This window comes from Pseudorca crassidens, chromosome 3 (assembly GCF_039906515.1).
Source record: "Pseudorca crassidens isolate mPseCra1 chromosome 3, mPseCra1.hap1, whole genome shotgun sequence".
In the NCBI taxonomy this organism is placed as follows: Eukaryota; Metazoa; Chordata; class Mammalia; order Artiodactyla; family Delphinidae; genus Pseudorca; species Pseudorca crassidens.
Genome location: NC_090298.1, coordinates 57,858,098 through 57,884,499, shown reverse-complemented (window position 1 = coordinate 57,884,499; position 26,402 = coordinate 57,858,098). Strand labels below are relative to the sequence as shown.

General features: G+C 38.8%; 1 protein-coding gene and 1 long non-coding RNA gene across 3 annotated transcripts in view; one reads left to right on the top strand and one right to left on the bottom strand.

Annotated features, from left to right (window-relative positions):
• LOC137221389 (uncharacterized) overlaps positions 1-23,659 on the bottom strand; it is a 60,432-nt gene extending 36,773 nt beyond the window's left edge. The window contains exon 1 of the long non-coding RNA XR_010941986.1: positions 23,620-23,659. This is a non-coding gene — a long non-coding RNA (uncharacterized lncRNA). The remainder of the gene's footprint in view (positions 1-23,619) is intronic.
• On the top strand, positions 36-10,863 carry ANKRA2 (ankyrin repeat family A member 2). Of its 2 annotated transcripts, none has more exons than XM_067730987.1 (9): positions 36-183; positions 2,942-3,334; positions 4,185-4,343; positions 6,027-6,092; positions 8,090-8,187; positions 8,694-8,819; positions 9,112-9,178; positions 9,688-9,768; positions 10,342-10,863. In XM_067730987.1, exons 2-9 carry the CDS (start codon positions 3,046-3,048, stop codon positions 10,395-10,397), a joined length of 942 nt encoding a protein of 313 aa, XP_067587088.1. In that variant the 5' UTR covers positions 36-183; positions 2,942-3,045; the 3' UTR covers positions 10,398-10,863. The 2 variants fall into 2 exon arrangements, with proteins under 2 accessions (XP_067587088.1, XP_067587087.1); XM_067730986.1 differs by lacking the exon at positions 36-183 and adding an exon at positions 241-537.
• Positions 23,660-26,402: the final 2,743 nt, after the last annotated feature.

Sequence of the window (26,402 nt, the reverse complement as noted above, 5' to 3'; positions counted from 1 at the left end):
GGGGCCAGCCCGGTGGGCGGGACGATGGGGAGGAGGAGGCGTGGCCGGAGGGAGAGACCGAGGCCTGGCGCTAGTGAACCAGAGCTGTAGCCGAAGGGACACTGTCTCTGTAGTACTGGAGCAGTAAGGATCTAGCAGCGGCGGGAAAATACCTGAAAGTCCCTCCCTGCAACAGCTTCACCGGTGCGGCACGTTTTTTGGCCGGAAACCGAAAGAATAAATCGGAAGTGACGTCGCGGTCAAAACAAGCCGGGGGGTGGGGCCCTGCAGTGAATCTGGCAGCAGATGGGAAGTCCCGACTCGCTGTGGGCTGTCGAAGGCGGTCGCCAGGCCTTTCGCTCCCACACGGTCGGCCTCCGACCCCTATCCCCGGGACCAGCCCGCCGCGGTTGAGCCAGAGTTTCCGCGCTCCCTACCCGAGCCGCGCTGGGATTTTTCGGGCAGAGTTGGCGGGAGGCGACAGAGCGGACTTCCCTCCCTGCAACAGTCTCCCCTCCAGCGGGTTCCTGTCCTGGGACGCCGGGACACCTGTGGGCTGTGAGGCATCATTCATTTTCATAGCACCTTCCTGTCCTTGTAGAACAACTCCAGGATGAGGAAGAACCGTGGGGCTCCTGTTACTAGCACCCACTGTGGATTAACCCAGTTGCCCGTTTTATTTCGTTAGGGTCTCTCTCCCCTTATCCCTGGGCTCTGACAGATTGAGGTGATCCTAGCTCTCCTTGGCCTTACCTCTTTTTCTCACCGCCTCCTCTTCTCGATCATCTTTTTTTTTCCCCCTTCCTCTCTTATACTTCAAAATTATGGCTTAACCAGTCAGTGTTGCTTCTCCTCTCTGGAGTGGTGCCAAGATAAGCGTTCTGTTTCCACTCCCTCCTCCCCCGAGTACATTTGCTCTTCTTCCCTCAGAGACTGGTAATTCCATTTCTAAACCCTGATTTGTAACATGGAAGATGTTTAGAATTGGAAAGAATATTAGAGATACCTATTTCAACCATCTTCATCTTATCTGAATAAAATGAGTCTTAGGAAACGTGTATGATTTCTCTGTCCAGGGTTGCACAGCTAGTTGGTAGTGATGTTGGGAACGGAAAGCCAGATCTAATCAGCAGATGTTTGTTGAGCATCTTGCAGGCTCATTTCAGGGTAGAAAAGAATACGAACTTTTGTTAAGGTTCAGATCAGAAAATATTTATGGAGTACGTGATAGAACCAAGCACTGTTTGTGTGCGAAAATTAGTAAGAGTGCCCCCCCATCCTAGAGGAGTTTTCAATTTATTAGGAATTTAAATGGAAATTTTCAAGAGAGTGATAAATGCTAAAATAAAGATATATGCGGGTGCTGAGCGAGGTCAGGGGAGTTGCACTTCGCCCAACTCTGGGTAGGAGTCTGTGTGAGATGGCTCTTCCCTCAGGAAACACAGTTCGTATCTTGTAATATACTTTAAAGACCTCTGCATTGCCCCTCCACCTCCATTTGAATCACAACTCATTTTCTGTTTTAGTCTCCTTCTTACCGTTTGCTGAAGTGTGTTGACTTTGTTACTTGTTAACATTATTATTAGCGTTTATTATTTCTTCAACTCTTTCTCCCTTGGAAGTTTTGGATTAGTTTAGTGCTGCTTTTTCTTTTAACGAACAGGGTGATGGAGTCGTGAGCTCCTCTTTTCTCTTCTCTGGAGTGAACATAATGATTACCTGCCCTGACTACTCAAAGGATTGTTATAAAGATAATCTTGGAAGATGTTTTAAAACTGTAAAAGTGATTATCTATAAATGTATGATTTGCCAACCTTTGCTCCACTGTGGTCCTAATGCACTTTTCTCTGTTAGTTCCAATTAATTACAATTTTAAAACACCCTGCACCCTCAAAATTTCTGAGGCAGTAAGCCCTAACATGAAAAAATTAACTGGATGCTATTAATTTTCCTCTTGTCTCAGTGACTATGTGTAAGACAATTATATGCCTTGGAGTTCTTCCTTTTTTTAGAAGCAATTTTAGGTACAATAATGAAATTTCTCTTGAAATTTTATTAAGGTCCATAGGAAAGTGCCAGTGATTACCTTACTGAAAACTCATTTTAAAACAATAGTAAATGATTCAGTAACAGGTGTGCTTCTAACCTCTGTTTTGAGAGTTCGCGTTTATTAAGTTCATGTATTGACAATCTATATTTGGAAAAAAATGAATAATTCTAATTTCTTAATACTTATTACAAAGATTGGGACCAAAAATTATACTTAGATTATAATGTCCTAGAGATGCTAAAGCAAAGGAAGCCAGTCCATAATCTGTACACTTTATTTTTCATAAAAACCTGTATTAAGTTGCTAACACTTGATCTGAACAAAAACTGATTAATGTGTTTTCAGTTCATCATAACCAAAACTTTGTAAAGCCTTTCACTATCCAGGAATCATGGATATTGTAGATGCTGATAGACTTGGGTACAACATGAGTTCTATCTTTTCTTAAATTCAAATTTTAACAGCATGTTAAAAAATAAACCTCAGATTAGAGGTTAAAGTTTTTACATGAAAGGTTATTTTTGTTGTTAGCCTGATTTTTAAAAAATCCATTTGGCAATATTCAGGAATAGGAAAGGGGAGAAAAGGATAAGTAAAATTTGTTGGGACCTAGTGATGGCGGTGAGAATGTTACTGTATTTCATTTGGTCTTTGCCAGGGTCCTGTGAGGTTACTGGTGTATACCCATTTTACAAGTGAGACTGAGGCTTAGAGAGGTTGAGGAGCTTGTACAGATTCACACAGCTAATAAATGGTGAAGCTTGGATTCAGACCCAGGTTTTTCTACCTCTGGAGATTGTATTCTTTCTATTATGTATAGGTGCTAATAAGAGCACTGTTTGCATACGTGATTGAAAATGATTATTTTGTATACATTAAGTTGATATAATACTTTTAATTTTTTTCTTTCAGATGTTTTAATACCCAAATTTGAAGAATACACTGTATGCCATTCTTATAAAACCAAGGGGAAATCATGAAGAAATGTTTTAATTATTGAAACTACAGTTGAAATCATGGCTACATCAGCAAATTTGGATATTGGAGCCCAGCTGATAGTAGAAGAGTGCCCCAGCAGTTACAGTCTAACTGGCATGCCAGACATTAAAATAGAACATCAGCTGGACTCAAATGCAGAAGAAGGATCAGCTCAGGGTGTTTCCATGGGGATGAAATTCATACTGCCTAACAGATTTGATATGAATGTCTGTTCTCGGTTTGTGAAGTCCTTAAATGAAGAAGATAGTAAAAATATTCAAGATCAAGTTAACTCTGACCTGGAGGTGGCATCTGTCCTATTTAAAGGTTGAAAGTTATGGTATAAATATCTGCATTTGTTTTGTTTTTGTTTATTTATTTTTTATTTTTTTCCCTCTCTGATCATGAGATTTTGAGTTTGCGAAGTTTGGAAGTCATCTTTACTTATGATTTTCTAGAATCTCATAGAAACCAAAATTAAATAATTTCATGTTATATAATGTCCGTAAGTACATGTTGATTTTTACTTCTTCCTTGACCTTTGTTTATTTACAAATTCTCTAATAAAGTTTATTATTGTACCTTTTAAAATTATAGGAGAAAAAAATTTTGTGCCTTTTGTAAATGAATTAACTCCATGAATATGTGACTGGCATTAGCTTCCAATGCTTTAATACAGTGAAATCTGTCATCATATTGTAGATTTACTTTTATAACAATCTATCGAATAAAAAAAACTAATCTCTGGATAAAATTGCTCAAGATTAATATTGATTTTTTTTTCTGGAACTTTTACTAGTACAGATTTTTTTTTTTTTTTTTTTGTGGTACGTGGGCCTCTCACTGTTGTGGCCTCTCCCGTTGCGGAGCACAGGCTCCGGACGCACAGGCTCAGCAGCCCTGGCTCACGGGCCTAGCCACTCCGCGGCATGTGGGATCTTCCCTGACCGGGGCACAACCCGTGTCCCCTGCATCGGCAGGCGGACTCTCAACCACTGCGCCTCCAGGGAAGCCCACAAGTACAGATTTTTTATGGCAAAAAAATAGTATCACTTGAGAACCAGTTAAAGATATTATACATCTTGTATTTCTTTTTTAATGTAAACATTGACATAGAACTTTGAAATGCTTTGTTATTAAAATATTGTTTTAATGTGTTTAAATTAATTTTACTTAGCTGAATGCAGTATCCATACATCTCCTTCTCCGGGAATTCAAGTAAGGCATGTCTACACTCCCTCTACAACAAAGCACTTCTCACCCATAAAACAGTCAACTACTTTAACCAACAAACACAGAGGAAATGAGGTCTCAACCACACCTCTGTTAGCAAATTGTAAGTATTTCCCACTGATGTATTAGAATATTGTTATTACTAATGTAATGATTTCAAGAGTTTGGCTTTGAAACATTATTTTCATTAAATGCATATTCTGTTTTGGAAAGCTTAAGTGATGTCCTGATACTTTTAGTAATTTAAAACTCTTTCACATATTATTGCATATTCAAATATTTCATGTTTTATGTTTCTCTGTTGAGAACAAATACAGATTGAAATATTAATTCTTAAAACCTTCATAATTTTACTATAAAAACAATGAGTTATTCTGAACTTTGTGCAAAGCAAGACATTGTGTTTTTGTGTCCTTGGAGTGCATTTTATAAACTAGATCACTGATCAACAAATGATTTGTAGTAAAAGCTGAGCGATGTCTACTATAATTTCGAATTTGAATATAATATGAATATGAAATCACCTCTTTAAAAACTTTGAATTTACAATTTTTTAATGTAGAATTATTCTAGAAGAAATAAAATGAAGGGTTTTCTCTGTAAACTAGAAAATATTCTATATAGTACGGGTTTCTTAATGAGAGGAAACCAGTTAGCAATTTGATGTTAGGAATTATATTTGAAAATATAACATAAATGCATCTGTATTCTAAAGCATGGTGAAATATATGTTTTTACTTTGGAAACACTGTGTCCCTCCTGATTTTGAATTGTATGCTGTAGCAGGTAAGCCAGAACGAGTTCATGACTCTAACTCTACCTAAGAGCCATTTCTGTTTTATTTATGTAAATTTGCATATGCCTCCCAATTGCTTTCCTTTCTGTATTAAGGCCACCCAGTCATATCATCCTAAATCAAGGATCAAGTGATACTGATTTTTAAGATGAACTGTCATAGAACAGTACCTGTTTGGCTTTGTTTTAAAATAAAGAGATTGTCTTAAAATATTCCAACCATAGCATTTTTTTTTTTTTTTGGCCACGCCAAGAGTCTTAATGGGATCCTAGTTCCCTGACCAGGGACTGAACCCCGGGGCCCCACAGTGAAAGCGCCGAGTCCTAACCACTGGACCACCAGGGAATTCCCCAACCATAGAATTTTTGGAAAAAAAACTAGGGATCATGTGGTTCACATACTTCATGTTAGACAAAAATGTTTAATCAGGTCTCCAGGGTCACACAGCTAATTAGCCACAAATAGGTCTGTACTCAAGAATTTCCTGTCAGCTAGTTTTTAATTTACTATCTTAGTCCTCCAAAAGTTAAGAAATACCCATGGCCTCTTGAAATAATGATATTTGGGACTTAAATGAATACAGTCAATTAAAAAACAAGAGTCTTTCAGACCCAACTTCCTTATACTTCCTTATAAGTTTGGATAAAGAGATACCATGTTAAAAATTAAGTACCTAAACCATTTCTTTAATTCATAAGATCAGTAACAATTTGCATTGTTAATAATCAAACAATTTGCACATTCACTGATAATAACACTTTGCAGATGTCAGAATTACCTTAAACATATATGAGTCAATTCTCAGACTCTTAGATATTTAAGGTAATTCTGACATCTGCAAATGTTAGGCTATATTTTAAGTTAGATTTTTTTAAACAATAAAATGATAGTTCGTGTTTTGGAAAGGAAAATTGCTACACAGGCATGAACAATGAGATGATGAAAGTGTACCTACAGATATACATGAAACTTTTTATGGTATTGTTTCAGCTTTGTCTGTTCACCAGTTGGCTGCTCAGGGAGAGATGCTCTACCTGGCTGCTCGTATTGAACAAGGTACTAGCCTATTTTTTTAGATGTATTTAGAACAAATTTAATAGGATTTATCAGATTTGTTATTGTTTTCTTTTTATACAAGAAAGTATAAAGACAAAAAAAATAGTTGCATAACCTCACCAGGCAGATAACCCAATAGATACTTTTAAAAAAATAGTAATATAAGGTATAGAAGTTAAAGCTTCCCTTACCACCCTCGCCTTTTCTGCAGAAGCAAACATTATAAGTTTCTTATATTTTCAGAAGACTTTTCTGGAAAATATTTATACTTGGGGCTATATGTGAGAGTATAGTATATATGTGCTTTTTTTTATTTACACAAGAGGGAAAATATACACACTGCATTGTGCTTTACTTTTTTCACTTAAATTTTGAGATCTTTCCATATAAGCACATAAAGATCTATTTCATTCTTTTTAATAGGTCTGTGATTTTGCATTGTATTGCATATGCGTATACTATGTTTTTTATTTTTAACTAGTTCCCCTGGTGGTAGTTGATTCCAGTTTGTTTCTATTAAATAACAATATTGTTGGCATTCTTTTAAAGTATATCCATAGGGTAAATTCCTACAAGTATATTTGCTGGGTCAAAAGGTATATGAATTTTTATTTTTATATACATTGCCAGATGTTTGCCCTGTCATCACACCAGAGTTAGTGTTTCTACTTCCCCATACCCTCACTGACACAGAATATTATCAGACTTTAATCTTTGCTAATCTTATGGGTGAAAAATGGTATTTCATACTGGTTTTGTTTGCCTTTTTAAAATTATGATCTATTTGAACTTCTTTTTGTGTGAACTGCCTGTTTTATATTGATTTATATGAACTCTTACCTAAATTAAAGAAGTTCACTTTTTGTTTATGTTGAATCTAGTTTTTTCCCAGTTTGCCATTTTTCCTTTGACTTTATGATGTTTTCAAACACAGGCTTAACATTTTTAAGTGGTAAATTTATTTTTTTCTTTGTGACTTCTGAGTTTTATATCTTGCTTAGAAAAGATTTCCTATTCCAAGATTATAAATAAATTCACTCATACCTTATTCTAGAACTTCTGTGGTTTCTTGTTTACATTTCAATCTTTGACCCATGTGGAATATGTTTTGGTGTAATGAGGTAAAGGTGGAGCTTAACTTTTATTTTCATTTTTCAAAAAGTTAGCCAATTGTCCCAACATTATCAGTTGAATGCAGGGCATATGATTAAAGAGTGGCTTTTTTAAATCATGTCATTCTTTTATAAGAAAGACTTCATCATTATATTCCTATTTGTTTATAAACATTTGAAGGTTTTATTCTCAATCTACTAAATAAATTTAGGGAAAAAACTGTGGACTTTATACCTGGTAGACTGAATCTAGGGAACAAAATGGGTTTTGAGGTAGAATTGCATAGAAATGTGTTTCAGATTATTCAGTCTTCATTCATATTATATTATGTTAGCAAACCACCAAAAATTTTAAGAGACTCAAAGGCAGCAGTATTGGCTAGAGAGTAAAAATAGCTTTACTAATTTGGGGCTTTTTATAATATGTGTTTATGTAATGCTAAGGGCTGTCGTATAACCTCATTTTTATTGTGATCCTCCCAGCTAACTACTGAGATAAGCAAGGTATTATTCTGGATATTAGAGGAATTAAATAACATGCCCAGAATCACACTGCTAGAAAGTGACAGTCAGGATTCAAACTCTGGTCTCCTGATTCTGAGTCCAGTGTTCTGTGGACTGCCCTGTACCTAGCATTATGTTGTGTCTGGTAGTTTATACTTTAAATAATATGCTATTTGAACTCAGCTACATACCTTGAGGCACAGTTTAATGCATTGAGACTGCAAATTGCAAACACACACAGCACTTCAGTGAACACAAGTCAGCACAAACGTGAACCTCATTGGGTAATATAGTCACCTTTTTAGAATGCCAGTATTTTCATAGAGATATTAATATGTGGTTGTTAAATTAGATCACAAAAATTGCTTTTCTTTTAAATAGAAAATGTTATCAATCACACGGACGACGAAGGATTTACTCCTCTGATGTGGGCTGCAGCACACGGGCAAATAGCTGTGGTAGAGTTTCTACTTCAGAATGTAAGGAAAATGCCTCAGAAAATGTATATGTACAGTTACTTAAGTTCAGTTAAGTATTTAGTAAAGTTTTTACATCTCCAGCCAGCTAGACGTAATGGTAGAGGATACAAAAAATGTTTACATGCTCTTCATATTCTTGTGGAGCTTACATCTGGTTGAGCAGGCAAGTGTTAGTCGTCCATGAAGCTGGAGAGAGAAGTGAGTGCCCAGCCCCGCTAAGCACGATGGGAACAAAAGTCCTGTCAGCCCTGTAGGAGAAGCTTCTTGGAGAAGATACAATTTGACTCCAAAGTGACAAGATAGTTAGGATTGAGGTAGAGGGAGGAAAGCAGGCCTTCAGACAACCTTGATAACAGAACGTCCAGGAGTAGAAGTTTGTGTTCTTTCTTTATTAACCCCAGAACATTACCTGACCTAAGTGTTGAACTGTAATTATTATTGACAGAAATAACAATATTCTTGTTTTCATAAACTGAAAAGTCTTTTATCTCTATTTCCCACTGCAGGGTGCTGATCCCCAGCTTTTAGGAAAAGGTCGAGAAAGTGCACTGTCATTAGCCTGTAGTAAGGGCTACACAGATATTGTCAAAATGCTGCTGGATTGTGGAGTTGATGTAAATGAATATGACTGGGTGAGTCTGTAATACTGATTTTTAAATTACTGGAACAAACTCTAGGATTTATTTGGTTTGGGGAGACATGATAAGCTTTATTAAACCCTTGGAAGAATAATTAATTACCTTAGTTAATTAAACAGCTGGGAGAAAAAGTCAATGTCCTAAACTCAATTATTAGTTCTGATTAAGTATTCTTCACAAAATATTAAAATTACCTTAAAGTACTTTTACATGCCCAATTCACAGGAGCATTAAATTATTTGAATCTTGCTCACCTTGAAAAACTAAATCACCTTTCCTTTTGCAGAATGGAGGGACGCCTTTGCTTTACGCTGTACATGGAAATCATGTGAAATGTGTAAAAATGCTCTTAGGTAAGCAGATAAAAGTGGAAATATTTAGAAAACGCCACATGTGAAGACATTATTTTTTACAAGCTAGCCTCAAGAGAATCCTGAACTATCATTAAATACGTTATTCACCCCTGGCGCACCTGCTGCCCTAAGGTTCCCATGTAAGCCGTAGCTCCATCACGCAGCACGCCTGCAATCGCAGTATCTGTCCTTATTACTTTCCTTTTAGGGATCACATGTGAATCCTCGGCTCTTTTCTCTGTCCACAGTGTCTTTAAGCCTGAGTGCTGTCTGTAGTGGTGTATTAGTTTCAGTTGCTCTAGAGGATGCCTGTATGTTTGAAGTGTCTTCCCTCCGACCCACCAGAGTGAATTCTATGCCCTCTGTGTACTCTGTACTTTGTCAGACCATCCTGAAAATACCTTCCAAATTTGCAGAAAATCTGTCCCGCTAATTGCGCATGAGCCAGTGATAGACAAACATATCCATATTTTCATTTTATTTATTTAGATTTTTCTGTTTTGGTATAGAAAATGGAGCTGACCCAACAATTGAAACCGACTCTGGATACAATTCTATGGATCTAGCTGTAGCCTTGGGCTATAGAAGTGGTAAGTGGTTTAGAACTCTCAGGTTTCATTTTAGTAAAGTTATATAATAATACAAACCAGTGGTCCAAACTATTCTCATCACTTGCAGTTATAGAACATGCATGTTATCCTAACTCCTGACATACTTTCAACTGTGGGCAAAATCAATAGATTCCTACAAAGTCTAGAAATGAGTTTGTTACTATTACTTTTCACCATCCCAAATAATTAGTTGCTGGAGGATACGTGTACACCTATTTACAAGATGTGTTTAACATTTCATAGCAAACTATTTATAAAATGCTTTATAGTTGCCCTTTCTCTGTGCCTTAGAACAACCTTGTATTCTGGACTCTCCTTCAGTTTCAAAATTTAGAAACCAAGAACAGAAAACCCAGTAACTTGGACAATTACTAAAGTCAGTGACAGACTTAAGTTTGAAGTATTGCATTGTAATCTTATTGCCCTCAGACTATGATTATATCCTAATTAGAAATTATTTTAGGAAAATGTTGGTGATGTTAAGTTGAATTTGATAATTTTTAAAAATTTTGTAATCAACATGCTGTTGTCTTGATCACATGTGTGTTCTAGTTCAACAGGTCATTGAGTCACATTTACTGAAACTGCTTCAGAACATCAAGGAGTAGACATAGTCATCAGAAAGTGTTGTCTGCCCTTCCGTTTACTTTTGGCCCTTATAAATGATAGTTTTGTTTACTTATAAATTTTTACCTCAGTTGCAATATTGACTGATTTTTAGTAAGTTTTAATAAATATTCCTCTGAGTAATTCACTGGTTTATAATAAAATTAATGTTGATGCTTTTTTATAAATGTGTTTTACCACATATTTAAAATTATAAATGAGTGTTTTGTGGCATGTAAATTTTTATGGTACAGATAGTTATCTGTGTTTGTATCAAGTGCTGTAATTTAACATTTTTGGAAATTATTCTGCACTATTCATCTTCACTCTTGTATTAACTCATTGACTTTATATAGAGTTTGCTATAAATCCATAGGAAAAAAATTTGTTATTATTGAATTTAAAAATGCACAGTGTGGTTGTTTACAAAATGATATTATAAATGAATAAAGTACTTTCCTTCTGTTAGTTTGCATGCAGGTTGTTCTTTTTCCATTGCATAAGATTATTAAGGTATCTCTTTGGGATTTTTAGTTTAACCCTTCTGTCCTGCCAGGATACTCCATTAGATCAAACAATATAATTAAAATAAACCAAATGTTAGTCAACAAAGACTTATTGATTGTCATTTCTAGAAGTATATTGAGAATATTTTAACCTTGTGAATAAGTTTTCAGTAGGAAAAGCCCTCTGTGAAAGAGAACTCATTTCTTCAATAAAAGTCAGATGCTCTTTAATTCCACTAAAGGAGCATTATAAACTCGTGCTACACCAACATCTGGAAGAGAGCCATGAGCTAGAAGTTGACATGACCACTGAACGTGGGACTTGGGTTAAATCACTTCATCTGGAAAATAGGTGTGATGTCAGTTATGACAGTTGGGTTGTAAGCCACATAAACTTGATCTAGCTAATTTAAGCAAAAAGGAATTAATGGAAAGACACCGAATGGAAGGAAAAGCTGAAGAAGCAGGCAATACCAAAGGGATGAAACTAGGCCAGGGATCTCAATCAGGAAGTCATGGCCAGTCATTTTGGATGCCGCTTTGGTAATGCTTAAATCCCCTCGTTTATCATTCTGCTCGGGATTAAATTTTCCAGGAGGCAGAAATCTATTTAGCATGGGATATAAATGCACCACTGTATGGAGTTGAGGGGAGAAGGGGATGACTGGTTAACAACCCACCATTGCCCCCAGACCACCTAGAAAGCAGGAGGCCTAAAGGGAAACGACAGGAAAAAAAAAAAGATAGATGTTCACTCCAAAGGCAAGCTAAATCATACGTGAAAATAGTACTAATGCTTCCCCCCTTGTCAGGCATATGCTTTAAATCGATTTTTCCTAAAACCATTCACCCTTCCATTTGGTTCCTTTTCTTATTGATTGCACATTATCCATGAAGTGTTTGTTACTTCCTGTTCATATTATAAAGTAACAAAATCCAATGATCCCTTTGGGCACATCACTCAGTATTGTTTGCAAGTGCTCTCCGCAACTGAACAGCAACCAAACAACCTATGCTGGGATTGACTCTAAAATAACCACTCCTAATCGGACTCAGGTCGACAGCCAACAGATCTCAGAGAATATCTTGAACAAAATTCCCCTTTCCTATTCTATCACCTTTTAGCCTCGGGGTCCCTGATAACAAACCCCAGAAAAATCCCTTAAGAAATAGACACAGTTAATTAAAACAACAGGAATGATACTTATGGGCCAGTTCTGAAATTCCTCTTTTAAAAATCAAGTACCTTGGACTTCCCTAGTGGTGCAGTAGTTAAAGAATCCACCTGCCAATGCAGGGGACACGGGTTTGAGCCCTGGTCTGGGAAGATCCCACATGCCGCGGAGCAGCTAAGCCCATGCGCCACGACTACTGAAGCCCGCGCACCTAGAGCCCGTGCTCCGCAACAAGAGAAGCCACCGCAATGAGAAGCCCTCGCACCACAACAGAAGAGTAGCCCCTGCTTGCCACAACTAGAGAAAGCCCATGCACGGCAGCGAAGACCCAATGCAGCCAAAAATAAATAAATTTATTTTTTAAAAAATCAAATATCTTTTAGGTAGTGTTTATTGATTGCACAAAAACTTATTTAGAGCTTATGTACCAGACACTGTGCTTCATGTGAGGATAAAATACTGAGCAAAAATAGACACAGTCGTGCTGTCAAGGCGCTCACTGCCTAGTACAGTACTAGGGCCCATTACTGCCACAGAGTGAAATACACTAACAATAATTTTCAAAAAGTTTAAAAACATTATTCTATGTAAATATAAATTAAACACCTGTCAAAGATTTTATTCAACTAATTAACTGGTAAGGAAACCAGTTAGATGTTAAAACTAATTCCAAGAGCTAGATATTTTAGGCAATGTTAGTATAAGCTTGCTGAGTTAGACACAAATCTGATGAACATCCAACAAGGCCATAAACCGTAACCTTTGAGGCTATCTTTTCCACTGGACAGAAATTACTGGCATCTCTGTAGTATAGAAATCTACAAACTAACATGTGACTTCACTAAATCCGGTACTTTTAGTCAATAGTAAGCAGAGAGTTGAACTAAGTAGTTTTCCCCAGATTAGTGGTTCTCAAATTTTAGTGTATATCAGAACGATCTGAGGGCTTGTTGAAAATATAGATTGCTGAGTCCCACCCACAGAGTTTCTGATTCAGTCAGTCTGGATTGGGACTCAAGAATTTTAATTTCTAACAAGTTTCCAGGTGATGCTGGAAATGGACTATCCTTATGTGAACTTGAATTCTTAAAATGTTTCCTAGCTAATGATTTCTGTAAGAAAAATATTTTTCTTAATACTCTAGCACACAAAATACCAGAGGAGGTTCAGTTTCTTTATCTTCTTGGATTTGAGGGAATATTTGATTCATGTAAGGGACTATCTTTATAAACCAATCTAGTCTTTTAATACCCTCCAGTGTTAGGAAGATATTTCTCTTACACAACGAGAGGTAAAGGTCTTTCTTAATTAAAAACATGCAGACACAACAAACAGAGGGAGAGCGTCTAGCTTTGTCTATTAGCTACAAATCAGAAGTGAACCAGAAACAAAAGCTTAGAGTTATTTTTCTTCCAGTGAGCACATAGTTCTTAATTGATTTAAGGTTGCAAATAGAAAAATAGATTTTTTTAAAAAGAGCAAAAACAAAAAAGGAAGACGACTACTAAGTGGATTCTCTGTCATCTTCCACCCAACAGAGAACAGGTCTTCTTTATACACCCATCAGAGATCACCAAATAGTCAGACCATAAGAGCAAATCCCCAATCATTGCTGACACCAATTCAGACTAACTTACTGAAGATGTACAAGCCAGACATAAAAACAAATACATAATATCAGTAGAAAAAGAAAAAAAGAACTAGAAAGTCAGAAAATTTAAAGTTCTGTTGCCACCCAGGATTCACTTCAGAAGCCAAGAAAAGATGTGCAAGCAAATAGATTTAATTTGTCTCCGTTGGGTTAATCCCCTCAAACATCTCAGTGGATGACCTTCAAAACTGATCAAATATAATTTTCTAAAGGTTACATGACTCATGCGAATAAAATGAACACATGACAAAGATTTAATTCAATTTATTAACTGATGATGTAACCGAAAGTGGGGTCCAACTGCTCACCACTCAATAAAGAGGCAAGGTTGGTGGAAAGGAAAGTGTGCTTTATTTTGGATGTCGGCATCCAGGGTGGCGGGTGGGGGGTGCAGACTCCTGTCCAAAGGCCAAATCCCACCACCTACAACCAGGGAGCAAGAGCTTTTATAGACGGAGGGGGGGAGGGGGCTACATGCAGAAACAGCACCAACAGTCTGACAGGCATCTTGAAATTGGTCATCGGTGGTCTGACCAGCGTCATCTTAAGTACAATTAATCTTCAGTTCCAGGGTCAGTTTGTTCCCATTTTCTTGAGGCCAATTCTTGGAATTGTGGCAGCTTATGTCATGGCTACAGTCTGGTCATCATGTAGTTAACTTCTTCCACCTGATGGGGGTTTCAGTCTCTATAAGACAGCTCACAGGATATGGCTCAGAATATTATCTATATTGCCCTTGAGGAGGAACTAAAGTCCTTGACTATGCTTAATGACTAAACTATTATTATTGGTCTCTTTTTTTTTAACATCTTTTTTGGAGTATAATTGCTTTACAATGGTGTGTTAGTTTCTGCTTTATAACAAAGTGAATCGGCTATACATATTATTGGTCTCCTTTGACTGTTTTCCTTTGTTTCTGCATTTTCTCACTTCTCTGATTAAACTTATTCTTTGGCTAAAGTTTTTTCACAGACAAAAGGCAGGCTGTGGACACGGGGCGGTGGGGGCGGGGGGGGGGGCGGGGGGAAGGACCATAGTGTCCTGCTTCGTTTCAATGAGGAAACCAGTAAGATATGAAAACTGGCTCTAAGAGCATTTGAGAATGAGCATTTTTAGCAATGTTAAGATAAGAGTGCTGGGTTATAGACAAATCTGACTGTTGTCCAACAGGGACAGAAATTATCATTTGGGCGATTTTTTTCCACAAGACAGAAATTATTTGCTTCTCTACCAGACAGAAATATCCAAATTAACATGTAACTTCACTAAGTCTGGGACCTTGAATAAATAGTGAATGGTGAATCAAATTACATTTCTCTAGGTAATCCTTGGGTGGCCTTCATCTCATATGACATTGAAAAAGGATGTGTGGCCATGACTCTTTTTAGTACTTCAGTGAAAGCCAGCCTGGGAGTAAGGTAATCACCTTTGTAATGGCTCTTCTGTCATCAGCTGACAGGTAAACTAATATAAGCCTCCTAGTGTTGGTGACAACGCCTCTCTCACATTCTCCTCCCGACTAGACCATATAATTCATTTTCACTTTCACTTTTTCCATGGTGAAAGAAGCTGTGAACCAGAGAGCTCAATGAAAGAGGTTAATCATTTTAATATTCTTGAACTTTCAAAAAATATTGCCAATAGCTTGAAAAAAATGTTTGTTTTTATGGAGGATGTAATGGAGGATGTTAATCACTAAACTATAAAGATTTTTAAGGTTTATAGCTTTGAATTTTCTCTAAAATCCAGTTAGCCTACTGATTTTAGAAAACACTATGATTTCATTACCATTTCCTGTCTCTTTATCCATACCTAAAGTTAAAACTTTAAATTCTTTTGTTAGAACAAACTGGTTATATATTAATATACTATATATTTACATTCCATGCAAGTTATATAATTGAATATATTTCCAGTAGGTGGCGTTGAATGCACTTCTATCTGTTAGGTGGTTTCCTGTATGATAGATAAAATGTTTACAAATCTGATAGCTGTAAAGAGAAAAAAAATAGAATGAAAGGCAGGACAAACTCTGGCTATTATAAAATCCTTAAAGTAAGTGTCCTTTCTCTTTAATATTCAGATTTTTTTCTGTGACAGTCCTTCTCAGATTTACATACCTAATAAGAGCTTCAAAAGTTCACCACCTTACTCCTTTGTAGTGGATACTCTTGATAAAACTCGGGATGGCAAGAGTAAGTTTTCACATTTTTTTGTTGCTTAGAAATGTTTACAATACATATAGATTTGTTTTAAAATAACAATAAAGATATGAAAAAGGACTGTAACATGATTGAAACTTTTTTAGGTGTGTGTTTAGACAGGAGATGCAACCATTTAAGAAAAGGGGTACAGCCCACAGATATTTGTGTAACTGTTTTTTGATTAAAGTAAACTTGAAAGGTTTATGGTCTGCTGTGTAGATTTTCCTCTTCAGACAGTAAAGCCTTTTCTGAGCTGTGTAATTGGAGCTGGTGCACAAAAACACGATCCACCTGCATTATTATCATGTCAGTGATGGGAAGCATGAAATTATTATTGGTGATTTTATGCTCTGTGGGATTGAAACTACGATTGGATACGTAATTATTACACTGAGAACAGACCCTCCCAAACTCACTGCCTGCTGAATTTTCCTCTCTGTGAAATGGAGTACAGACCACTATGATACATTTGCCCCACGTTTTATTTTTTATTCATAAATTCAGTGAAATTGTTCATTCAGATTCACTCATGTTAGTTTATGAACCTGGGAAGTATCTTAAACTTGTAGATGTTTCTGTTCTTTTCCTTCTTCACATTCCCTGAGAATAGTTGGATATATTACATATCCCAGAATCAATTTGTGGAAAGTATCTTGAATACCTTCTTGGTGCTTAATTGATTTTATGTTCACCATCTCTCCTCCAAAAGGTTAAATGTTTGAAACAAGAAATTTCCTCTAACAGTTATTCAGTCCTTCGACACACATTTATTGAGCCCATACTCTGTGCTGATTTGGACTGGGCCCCAGGGATGCAGTGGAGACGCACACAGACCCAGTGCCCTGCCCTGCCCTGCAGATCTTACATAGTGATCTGCATACCGAGCGAGTGTGGCTCTGCTAAAAATCATCTCCCCTCATCCCATACATCCTGAGGACAAGTTAAAAATGTCATGTACTCAGATAAATGGATAAAGAAGATGTGGTACATAGAGACAATGGATGCAACTAAAGATGATCATACTTAGTGAAGTCAGAAAGAGAAAGATAAACACCATATGATATCACTTATATGTGGAATCTAAAAGATGACACAAATGAACCTATCTATAAAACAGAAACAGAATCATGGCCATAGAGAACAGACTTGTGTTTGCCAAGGGGCAGAGGGTTGGGGGAGGGGTGCAGTGGGAGTTTGGGATTAGCAGATGCAAAGTATTATATATAGAATGGATAAACAACAAGGTCCTACTATACAGCACAGGGAACTATATTCAATATCGTATGATAAACCATAATGGAAAAGAATATAAAGAATGTATACATATGTATAACTGAATCACTTCGCTGTACAGCAGAAATTAACACAACATTCTGAATCAACTATGCTTCAATTTAAAAAAATGTCATGTACTAACTGAAGTATGTTCAAGGCTCAAATATGTCTATTACTGGGTTTCCCATATACCACTTGTCCTGCTGTGTCGAAACATCAGTGCTCTTATTGACACAACAGAAACTCCTATGTCCTGAGGGGAACCAGAGGGCCCAGAAATTTAGAGTGATGGAAGAAAGGTCCATTCCAAGGGTAGCTGGTTCTCAATTGCCACGGTGGAATTATCTGGAGAGGTTTAGAAAACACTGAGGCTTGGGCTTCCCTTGGTGGCGCAGTGGTTAAGAATCCGCCTGCCAACGCAGGGGACACAAGTTTGATCCCTGGTCTGGGAAGATCCGACATGCCTCAGAGCAACTAAGCCGGTGCGCCACAGCTACTGAGCCTGTGCTCTAGAGCCTGCGAGCCACAGCTACTGAAGCCCGCATGCCTTGAGCCCGTGCTCCTCAGCAAGAGAAGCCACCGCAATGAGAAGCTCGTGAACTGCAACGAAGAGTAGCTCCCGCTCGCCGCAGCTAGAGAAAAGCCTAGCTGCAGCAACGAAGACCCAACGCAGCCAAAAATAAAATTAATTAACTAACTAAACAACAACAAAAAAAGAAAACACTGAGGCCTGCCCTCTGCCCTCCACCCCAGAGAGTCTGATTTATCAATCTAGGATGCCGTATGAGGACATATAATAGATTTCCACGTGATTCTAATGTACAGTCAAGGCTGAGAACCCCTACTCTAGGGGCGATTAGCTCCTGGCTGGTGGAACCAGCATATTCCAAACCACATCCTAACATTTGCCTCTCACATTGCCATCTTGTCTACAAAGAACCTTATGAAAGAACCTAGTTTATCCTTTCTCTCTGGCCTGTTGGTACCTGCTCTGATTTTTTTGGTAAAGATAAACATGTACCCTTTTAAGCCTATGTGACAAAATAAAGAATTTTGAAACCCTAATCTTACCTTTTGTAATTCACCTTGTTGTTCAGCAAGTTGTTAGCTGTGACTCAACATCCTTTATTAACCTGCATTTCTTAAAGACAGAGCCCACATGTGATGCCGTGTGACTGTTTATCTTGCTTACCTTTTGGATAAAAAGGAGTCCTGAACGTCCAGGACAGCAATTTGCACCCACAAATACCAAAGAGCTTATCTTGTTATTCCTTTGTTCTAGGATTTCCTTGGAGACATGGGCGTTGACTGAAGCACTGGCCTCCAGAACCCATGCCAGCTCACAGGGGTCACAAGGCCAGGTAACACCTCCTCCATCATGCATGCCTGTTATGAAAACCTTTTCCTCTTAGTTGGCTGTCCTGGTGTTTGCCCCTCTTCCAAGGAGACTGTCAACAAGAATTAAGTCAATTGTATGTACCCCTGTCTCAGTGAGCCCCTTCCTCAGAGGCCCCCTCAGCTGAGTCAGGAACAGCATGTCAGTATTTAAGGAAGAGCCCATCCACCTAACCAAGCCAGAGTTTGGCCTGTTCAGAAGATAAACCACTCTCTCTGCGCCATTCCAGATTCTTCTTTTAAAGATAAATGTTGCCTTGCCTATGTTGATGAGATGTTATAGGGCCCTTCCCAAGAGAGCATTGTGTACTTGGTCAGCTTTCACGTAGCCTCCTACTTGGGGAGAAATCAAATATATCAACCACTATTGTCTGCGAGAAAGAGCCTAGCACAAATGTCAAGCTTTGTGCTGGCTGCTGGGGTCACGGTCACTGTGCCTCAATGTGATACAGATTAACTAACAACAAAGCACTATGAGATAACAGATAACAAAAGCCATTGTCAAGCAGGAATAGACCGGAGGAAGAAAATTATTTCTGTGGCTTTAGGAAGCAAATGTCAAATCACTAGTACTTAGGCATTTTAAAACATTGATCTTTATTACTTTTCTGAATATAAAAGTAATGTGTACTTCTTGTATCTGTTGTTAGGATGCTTTTAGCTATCAAATAAGACCCACCTAAGATGGCTTAAATAAATAAGTGAATGTATTTGTTCACATGAAGACGTAGGTACACTTCAAGGTTGGTTCATAGATAGCAGCTTAACAACGCCAAGTAAGACCTGGATTCCTTCAGGCTCTGCACTCTGCTGGCCACAATTCAGCTTCATCCTAAGTCTGGTTGCCCTGCGGGTCATAGTGTGACTTCCAATAGCAGGGGCCATATGCTTCCTCGTTTCTGTCCAGTCCACTGAGAGAAAAAGTTGTCCCATACCCCCTTCCAATAGTGAGGAAGAACTTCCCCAGAAGCTTCCAGAAAATCTCTCTCCTAGTTTTATTTCCTGCAATTGGGTCACATGCTCATTTCTGAACCAGTCATGGAGATTGAGATTACCCTAGTACCCACCAGTCATGCCCATTCAACTGAGAGTCAGCATCTTGTGTAGCACCTGGGCTGAGTGGGGAGAAGCATTGGGCTTCCATTAAGAAGGAGAAAGAGGAACAAATACAATACACATGAAATTCACTTTGGAGAGCCCTGACCAGTCACCTTAAGCAGATAAGCAAAAGAATAATACAGAACTAGAAAGCTAACAGAGAAGATTAAATGGAATGATAAAAAAAAATACTTGATTGATTCAAAAGAGGGCAGGAAATAAGAAATATGGGAACAAATGGGGAACAAAGAATAGATGGTAGACTTAAATTCAACATTAAATGTACGAGGACTAAACATTCCGAGAGACTGGACTAAGGAAACCAAGCAAGAATCACCTATTACTATTTGAAAGAAACATACTTTAAGTATAAAGATGCAGATAGATTGAAAGTAAAAAGATAGGAAAAGACACCATCAAACATCAACCAAAAGAATGTTGGTGTGGCCACATTAATGTCGGCACAAGGAACTTCAGGGACCTAGGCTGGCCAAAACTTAAAGAACAATGTAGAAAAATTAAATTACCAGATATCAAGACTCACTGTAAAACTACAACGATTAAGCCAGGTGTTGACAAAACAAATAAACCCATGGAACAGAAGGGAGAATCTAGAAACAGATGTGTACATATATATCACTGATTTACACAAAGGCACTACTGCAACTCAGTGGAGAAAATGGTATTTTTTTTTTCAACCAACAGTGCTGGGTCATTATATATCACTGTGAGAAAAAATTAAGTTTCAGCTTTCACATCTTACTACAAAATTAACTAGAGATGGATTATAGATCTAGTTAATTTTGGAGGAAAACGTAGGAGAATACCTTCATGATCTTTGAGTAGGGGAAGATTGTTCATCAGCCCTCCATGGTTTCTAACTTTTTAATCTTCTTCATTCTAATGATTTAAAATAGTAGCTTGTTTCCATTTTAATTTACAATTTTTTAATCACAAGCAAGGTTGGATACCTTTTCACAAGCTAAGCCACTGGTTTTTCTTTTAAGTGTTCACTTGTCCCACTTTTCTGTTACGTTTTGTTTTTTTCCTATTAATTTTTAAAGTTCTGTATATACTAAGGAATACTTCTTAATTTTTAAAGATTTTATTTTTAGAGCAGTTTTAGGCTGACAGCAAAATTGAGCAAAGCTACAGAGATTTCCCATATACCATTGTCCCCACACATGCACAGCCTCTCGCCTTGTCAACATCCCCACTGGAGTGGAACGTTTGTTACACTTGATGAACTTACATGGACCCATTATAATCACTCAAAGTCCATAGTTTACACTAGGGTACACTCTTGGTGTTGTACATTCTATGGGTTTGGACAAGTGTGTAATGACATATGTCCATCATTATGCTATCATACACAGTACTTTCACTGCCCTAAAAATCTTCTATGTTCTGCCTATTCATCCCTTCATCTCCCCTAACCCCTGGTAACCTAGCAAATGGAATTCTATTCCTTGAAAAATGAAGCCCTACTACTTGCAAATAATAAAGAAAAGAGCTACTGATACCAGAAGAAAAGATGAAATACTAAGCAACAATTTAAAAATTTTTATTTTTAAAATATTTGTTTGTTTGTTTATTTATCTGGGGGCACAGATGCACAGCTTGCAGGATCTTAATTCTCCTACCAGGGATCGAACCTGCACCCCAGCAGTGAAAGTGCCGAGTCCTAACCACTGGACTGCCGGGGAATTTCCTAAAAAATAATTTTAGATGCATTTGGAGGCTGAAATTTTTAGAATGAAACCCTGTCTTATATTTAGTAATCAATAAAATTTTCCTCATGAGGCGGTCTGTAAAAAGTTCTTTTCTGAGATATCTGGCTTTCAAAGTTTGATGCTGTTCCTTAAAAATGCAGCTTTTAATCTCTAAAAATCTTGTATGCTGACTGGAAGTCATGGATAACTGGATTCACACTGAGATTTGTAACTCTAGAAGGTATCAACTACCATTCTTCTATGTTAAAAACAAATAGTCTCAGAACTTTTCCTTTCTCTCCTCTCCTTTTGTACATAAAGGTATGTACAAAGTAAGATGACCAGTTGATTCATCTTAAAACAAGGTGTTCCAGGAAGTTTATTCTGACAATCAGGTTGTCATTGTCTTTTGGCTTTATGCATAGTTTCTTTTCTTTTCTTAATAAATTTATTTATTTATTTATTTAATTTTGGCTGCACACGAGCTTTCTCTAGTTGCGGTGAGCAGGGGCTACTCTTTGTTGTGGTGTGCGGACTTCTAATTGCAGTAGCTTCTCTTGTTGTGGAGCTTGGGCTCTAAGTGCACAGGCTTCAGTAGTTGTGGCACGCGGGCTCGGTAGTTGTGGCTTGTGGACTCTAGAGCACAGGCTCAGTGGTTGTGGTGCACGGGCTTAGCTGCTCCACGGCATGTGGGACCTTCCTGGACCAAAGCTCGAACCCGTGTCCCCTGCACCGGCAGGCGGATTCTTAACCACTGTGCCACCAGGGAAGTCCAGGCATAGTTTATTTTCTGTGTAGTTAAATTCACCGGTTCCCTGGTGCTCCTAAAACAATGTCTCAAATCACTTCCCTTCAAAGAAGCCAAAAAGCCCAGGTGCTCCCTTTCCTAGCTTCTCCTTTATCCAGCCTCCCTTGCAGCTAGAATGCAAGTATGTGATGAAGGTTTAACCAATCAGATGCTCCCACTCCAGATTTTTGAATTGGTGGCTACTGATGCAAAGCACTAAGAACAGTGGAGTCCATAGCAGTGACGGCAGTGACCACAGCAATATCCAGTTTCTGGGAACAGCACATACTGTACAAAATGTCACAGCCATGTCCTCACCGGTAAGATGTTGGCTGTGGCCCCGCAGCTGCCTGGTCTCCCATGTTTCCTACCTTCCTCCAGCCTGCTTCTCAAGGCTTCCTGGTACTTTTGTGAACCAACTGCCTTTCAGTCCATTCCTTTTCTGTTTAACTAGAGTTGGTTTCTGATGCTAAAGTTTTTTGCCAGTTATAAGGAAACAAGGAGAAAATCCCTTTCCCACACTCTGTGTCCCTCTTTGCCATCTGAGCACTAAGAATCCTTCATGAAAACAGCTCCTTATATACAAACAGCTCATACAGCTCAAAATCAAAACAAAAAAACAAAAACAAAAACAACCCAAACAACCCGATCCAAAAAAAAAAAAAAAAAGGCAGAAGACCTAAATAGACATTTCTCCAAAGAAGACATACAGATGGCCAATAGGCATATGAAAGGCACATTGCTAGTTATTAGAGAAATGCAAATCAAAACCACAATGAGGTATCACCTCACATCAGTTGGAATGGCCATCATCAAAAAGTCTACAAATGATAAATGCTGGAGAGGGTGTGGAGAAAAGGGAACCCTTCTACACTGTTGGTGGGAATGTAAACTGGTGCAGCCACTATGGAGAAAAGTGTGGAGGTTCCTTAAAAAACTAAAAATAGAGTTGCCATGTGACCCAGCAATCCAATTCCTGGGCATATATCCGGAAAAGATGAGAACTCTAACTCAAAAAGATACATGCACCCCAATGTTCATAGCAGCACTATTTACAATGGCTAAGACATGGAAGCAATCTAAATGTCCATTGACAGATGAATGGATAAAGAAGATGTGGTATATATACAGATACAATGGAATATTAGCCATACAAAAGAATGAAATAATGCCATTTTCAGCAACATGGATGGACCTAGAGATTCTAATACTAAGTGAAGTAAGTCAGAGAAAGATAAATATCATATAGTTTCACCTATATGTAGAATCTAAAAAATAATACAAATGAATCTATATACAGAACAAAAATAGACTCACAGACATAGAAAACAAACATATGGTTACTAGCAGGGGACGTGGGGAAGAGATAAATTAAAAGTTTGGGATTGGGCTTCCCGGTGGCGCAGTGGTTGAGAGTCCACCTGCCGATGCAGGGGACACGGGTTCGTGCCCCAGTCTGGGAGGATCCCACATGCCGCGGAGCGGTTGGGCCCGTGAGCCATGACCGCTGAGCCATGCGCGTCCGGAGCCTGTGCTCCGCAACGGGAGAGGCCACAACAGTGAGGGGCCCGCGTACCGCAAAAGAAAAAAAAAAAAAGTTTGGCATTAACAGATATACACTACTATATAAAAAACAGATGAACAACAAGGACCTACAGTATAGCACAGGGAAATATATTCAGTATCTTGTAATAACCTATAATGGAAAAGAATCTGAAAAAGAATATAGATAGATAGATAAACTGAATCACTCTGCTGTACACCTGAAACTAAAAAAACATTGTAAATCGACTATACTTCAATTAAAACCAAAAAACCCAGCTCCTTTAGTCCTGGCTGTGTGTTTGCTCACCCTCCCCACCCCCTTCTCTCATCTCTCCAGGTCTCAGGTATGATTTCAGGTTCCAGAGCACCAGCCAGCAGCAGAGACGTTCAGCTTGCTCTCTCTCCATCCCTCACTGTCTCAACCTCCTCCAGGACAAGAGCCCCACCCTGTACAGCAGGGCTCCTATAAGTACCCTCCTGGAGGCACCGTTCCGTTCATTCATCCATTTGCCCAGACAAGTCCAGCTGCCTGGCGAGCACACAATTGGGGCCTGGTTTAGAACCCCTACATATTGAGAAACTGGATACTTTGGGAAATAAATTGTCCTTTTCCTAAAAAGATCCTTCTAGATTATCTTTAGCAGGACTAAATGATTCCTGTTGAACCTGACACCTGCTTCCTAAAGGCTTGTTCCCTCCATCTTACCTCCCTCTCTTCCACCAGCATTCACAGAGCACATTTTAATGAGACAAGATGGCAGAGCCTCAGCTCAGCCCTCCCTCAGAGAAGTCTCACTTCACTCCAGTATGCTGTGTAACTCAAAATAAGTTCCTGCACATCAGAATAGTCAAGACTGTTCCTTCTCTTTAGGTGACAGAAGTCTCTCCTCTTTCCACTGCAAAGGAAATGCCTTCAGATCAGAAGGCGTTTACTTTCTTCAAAAGTAAATAAATGGGACTTCCCTGCTGGCACAGTGGTTAAGAATCCACCTGCCAGTGCAGGGGACACGGGTTCAAGCCCTGGTTCAGTAAGATCCCACATGCCTCAGAGCAACTAAGCCCGCGAGCCACAACTATTGAGCCCGCATGCCTAGAGCCCGTGCTCCACAAGAGAAGCCACTGCAATGAGAAGCCGGTGCACCACAACAAAGAGTAGTCCCCGCTCACCACAACTAGAGGAGCCCCGCGCGCAGCAACGAAGACCCAACACAGCCATAAATAAATAAATAAATAAATAAATAAAATGGCTCTGCAAAACAAGAATCATTCGGTCATGTCCCAGGAGCCACTCAGTGATACCTTCTCTGTGTTTCAGCCAATGGCTTCAAGGCACCTAAAGTAGCAGTAGGTGTTTCCCAGACTCTGGCTCCTAAGAAACTTTACCTGGAGGGTGGTTGCAGGTATATTCTGAGTAACCAAGCTGGTTGGGGTTAAATCCCACTTAGTCCCTCAGGGTCCCCAGGGACTAAAGATTATGCACAAGAATGGCTCAGATACATCCACTGCCAGTCACTTGCAGTAACCAACTTCCCATAAATGTCAATACGCGGGCTTCCCTGATGGCTCAGGGGTTAAGAATCTGCCTGCCAGTGCAGGAGACACGGGTTCAAGCCCTGGTCCAGGAAGATCCCACATGCCGCAGAGCAATTAAGCCTGTGTGCCACAACTACTGAGCCTGCACTCTGCAGCCCACGAGCCAAAACTACTGAGCCTGCGTGCCGCAACTACTGAAGCCAACTGCACCTAGAGCCCGTGCTCCGCAACAAGAGAAGCCACCACAGTGAGAAGCCCGTGCACCGCAAAGAAGAGTAGCCCCCGCTCGCGACAACTAGAGGAAGCCTGTACACAGCATGAAGACCAAACACGGCCAAAAATAAAATAAATAAAATATAAATTTTTTTAAAAAGCCAATATGCTTATATTGACATATGAATATGACACACATATATAATAGTTTCATTATAAAGGCGTATTTTAATAAAGTTAACTATATACATAAACACACATAGTCTCAATTAAAATAAATATATAGGTTAAGTTTCTTGCCCTAAAAGTTATAAGCAGGCTAAATTATTTACAAAATAATAAAAACCAGCCATAATTTTCATCCTGCTGAAGATGACTTTCCATGATCATGACCTAAGCAGATTTTTCAGGCCACAGGACCCGGAGGTCAGATTTTCTGCATCTCCAGGTGCCAGGGGCACACACACTTATAATCCTCTGTCAGAGACTTAGTCAGGACCTGGGAAGGATTATTCCAAATCAGGGCCATCAAGAGGAGAAGGAGAGGGGGATCCCCAAGTGACAAAGCCACAGAAGAGCTCAGGAAAGCCTCTGTCTTCACCTGCTTTGAGGAGGGCTGGCTCTATTCCCCACAGTGTCCCTAAGTCACAAGCTTCCCTACCGCCTCAAGGGCTCATTTTGGAAACTATCTTTGGCTGCCTAAAGAGAGGGGTTCATGCTCCAGCTCAGGTAGTCCCCACATACCTGCCACATAAACGTACACCTGGGAGAAAGTTGAGGCTGCTCTTGGGTGGGCTTCCCAGCAACCTGTGCACCAAACTCGTGTCCCCCCACTGAGTAGGACTTGAATGCCATTGCTAATGGCTTAATGGCCATCCCATAAGATAATAATTTGTCATCGTTCTTAAACTTT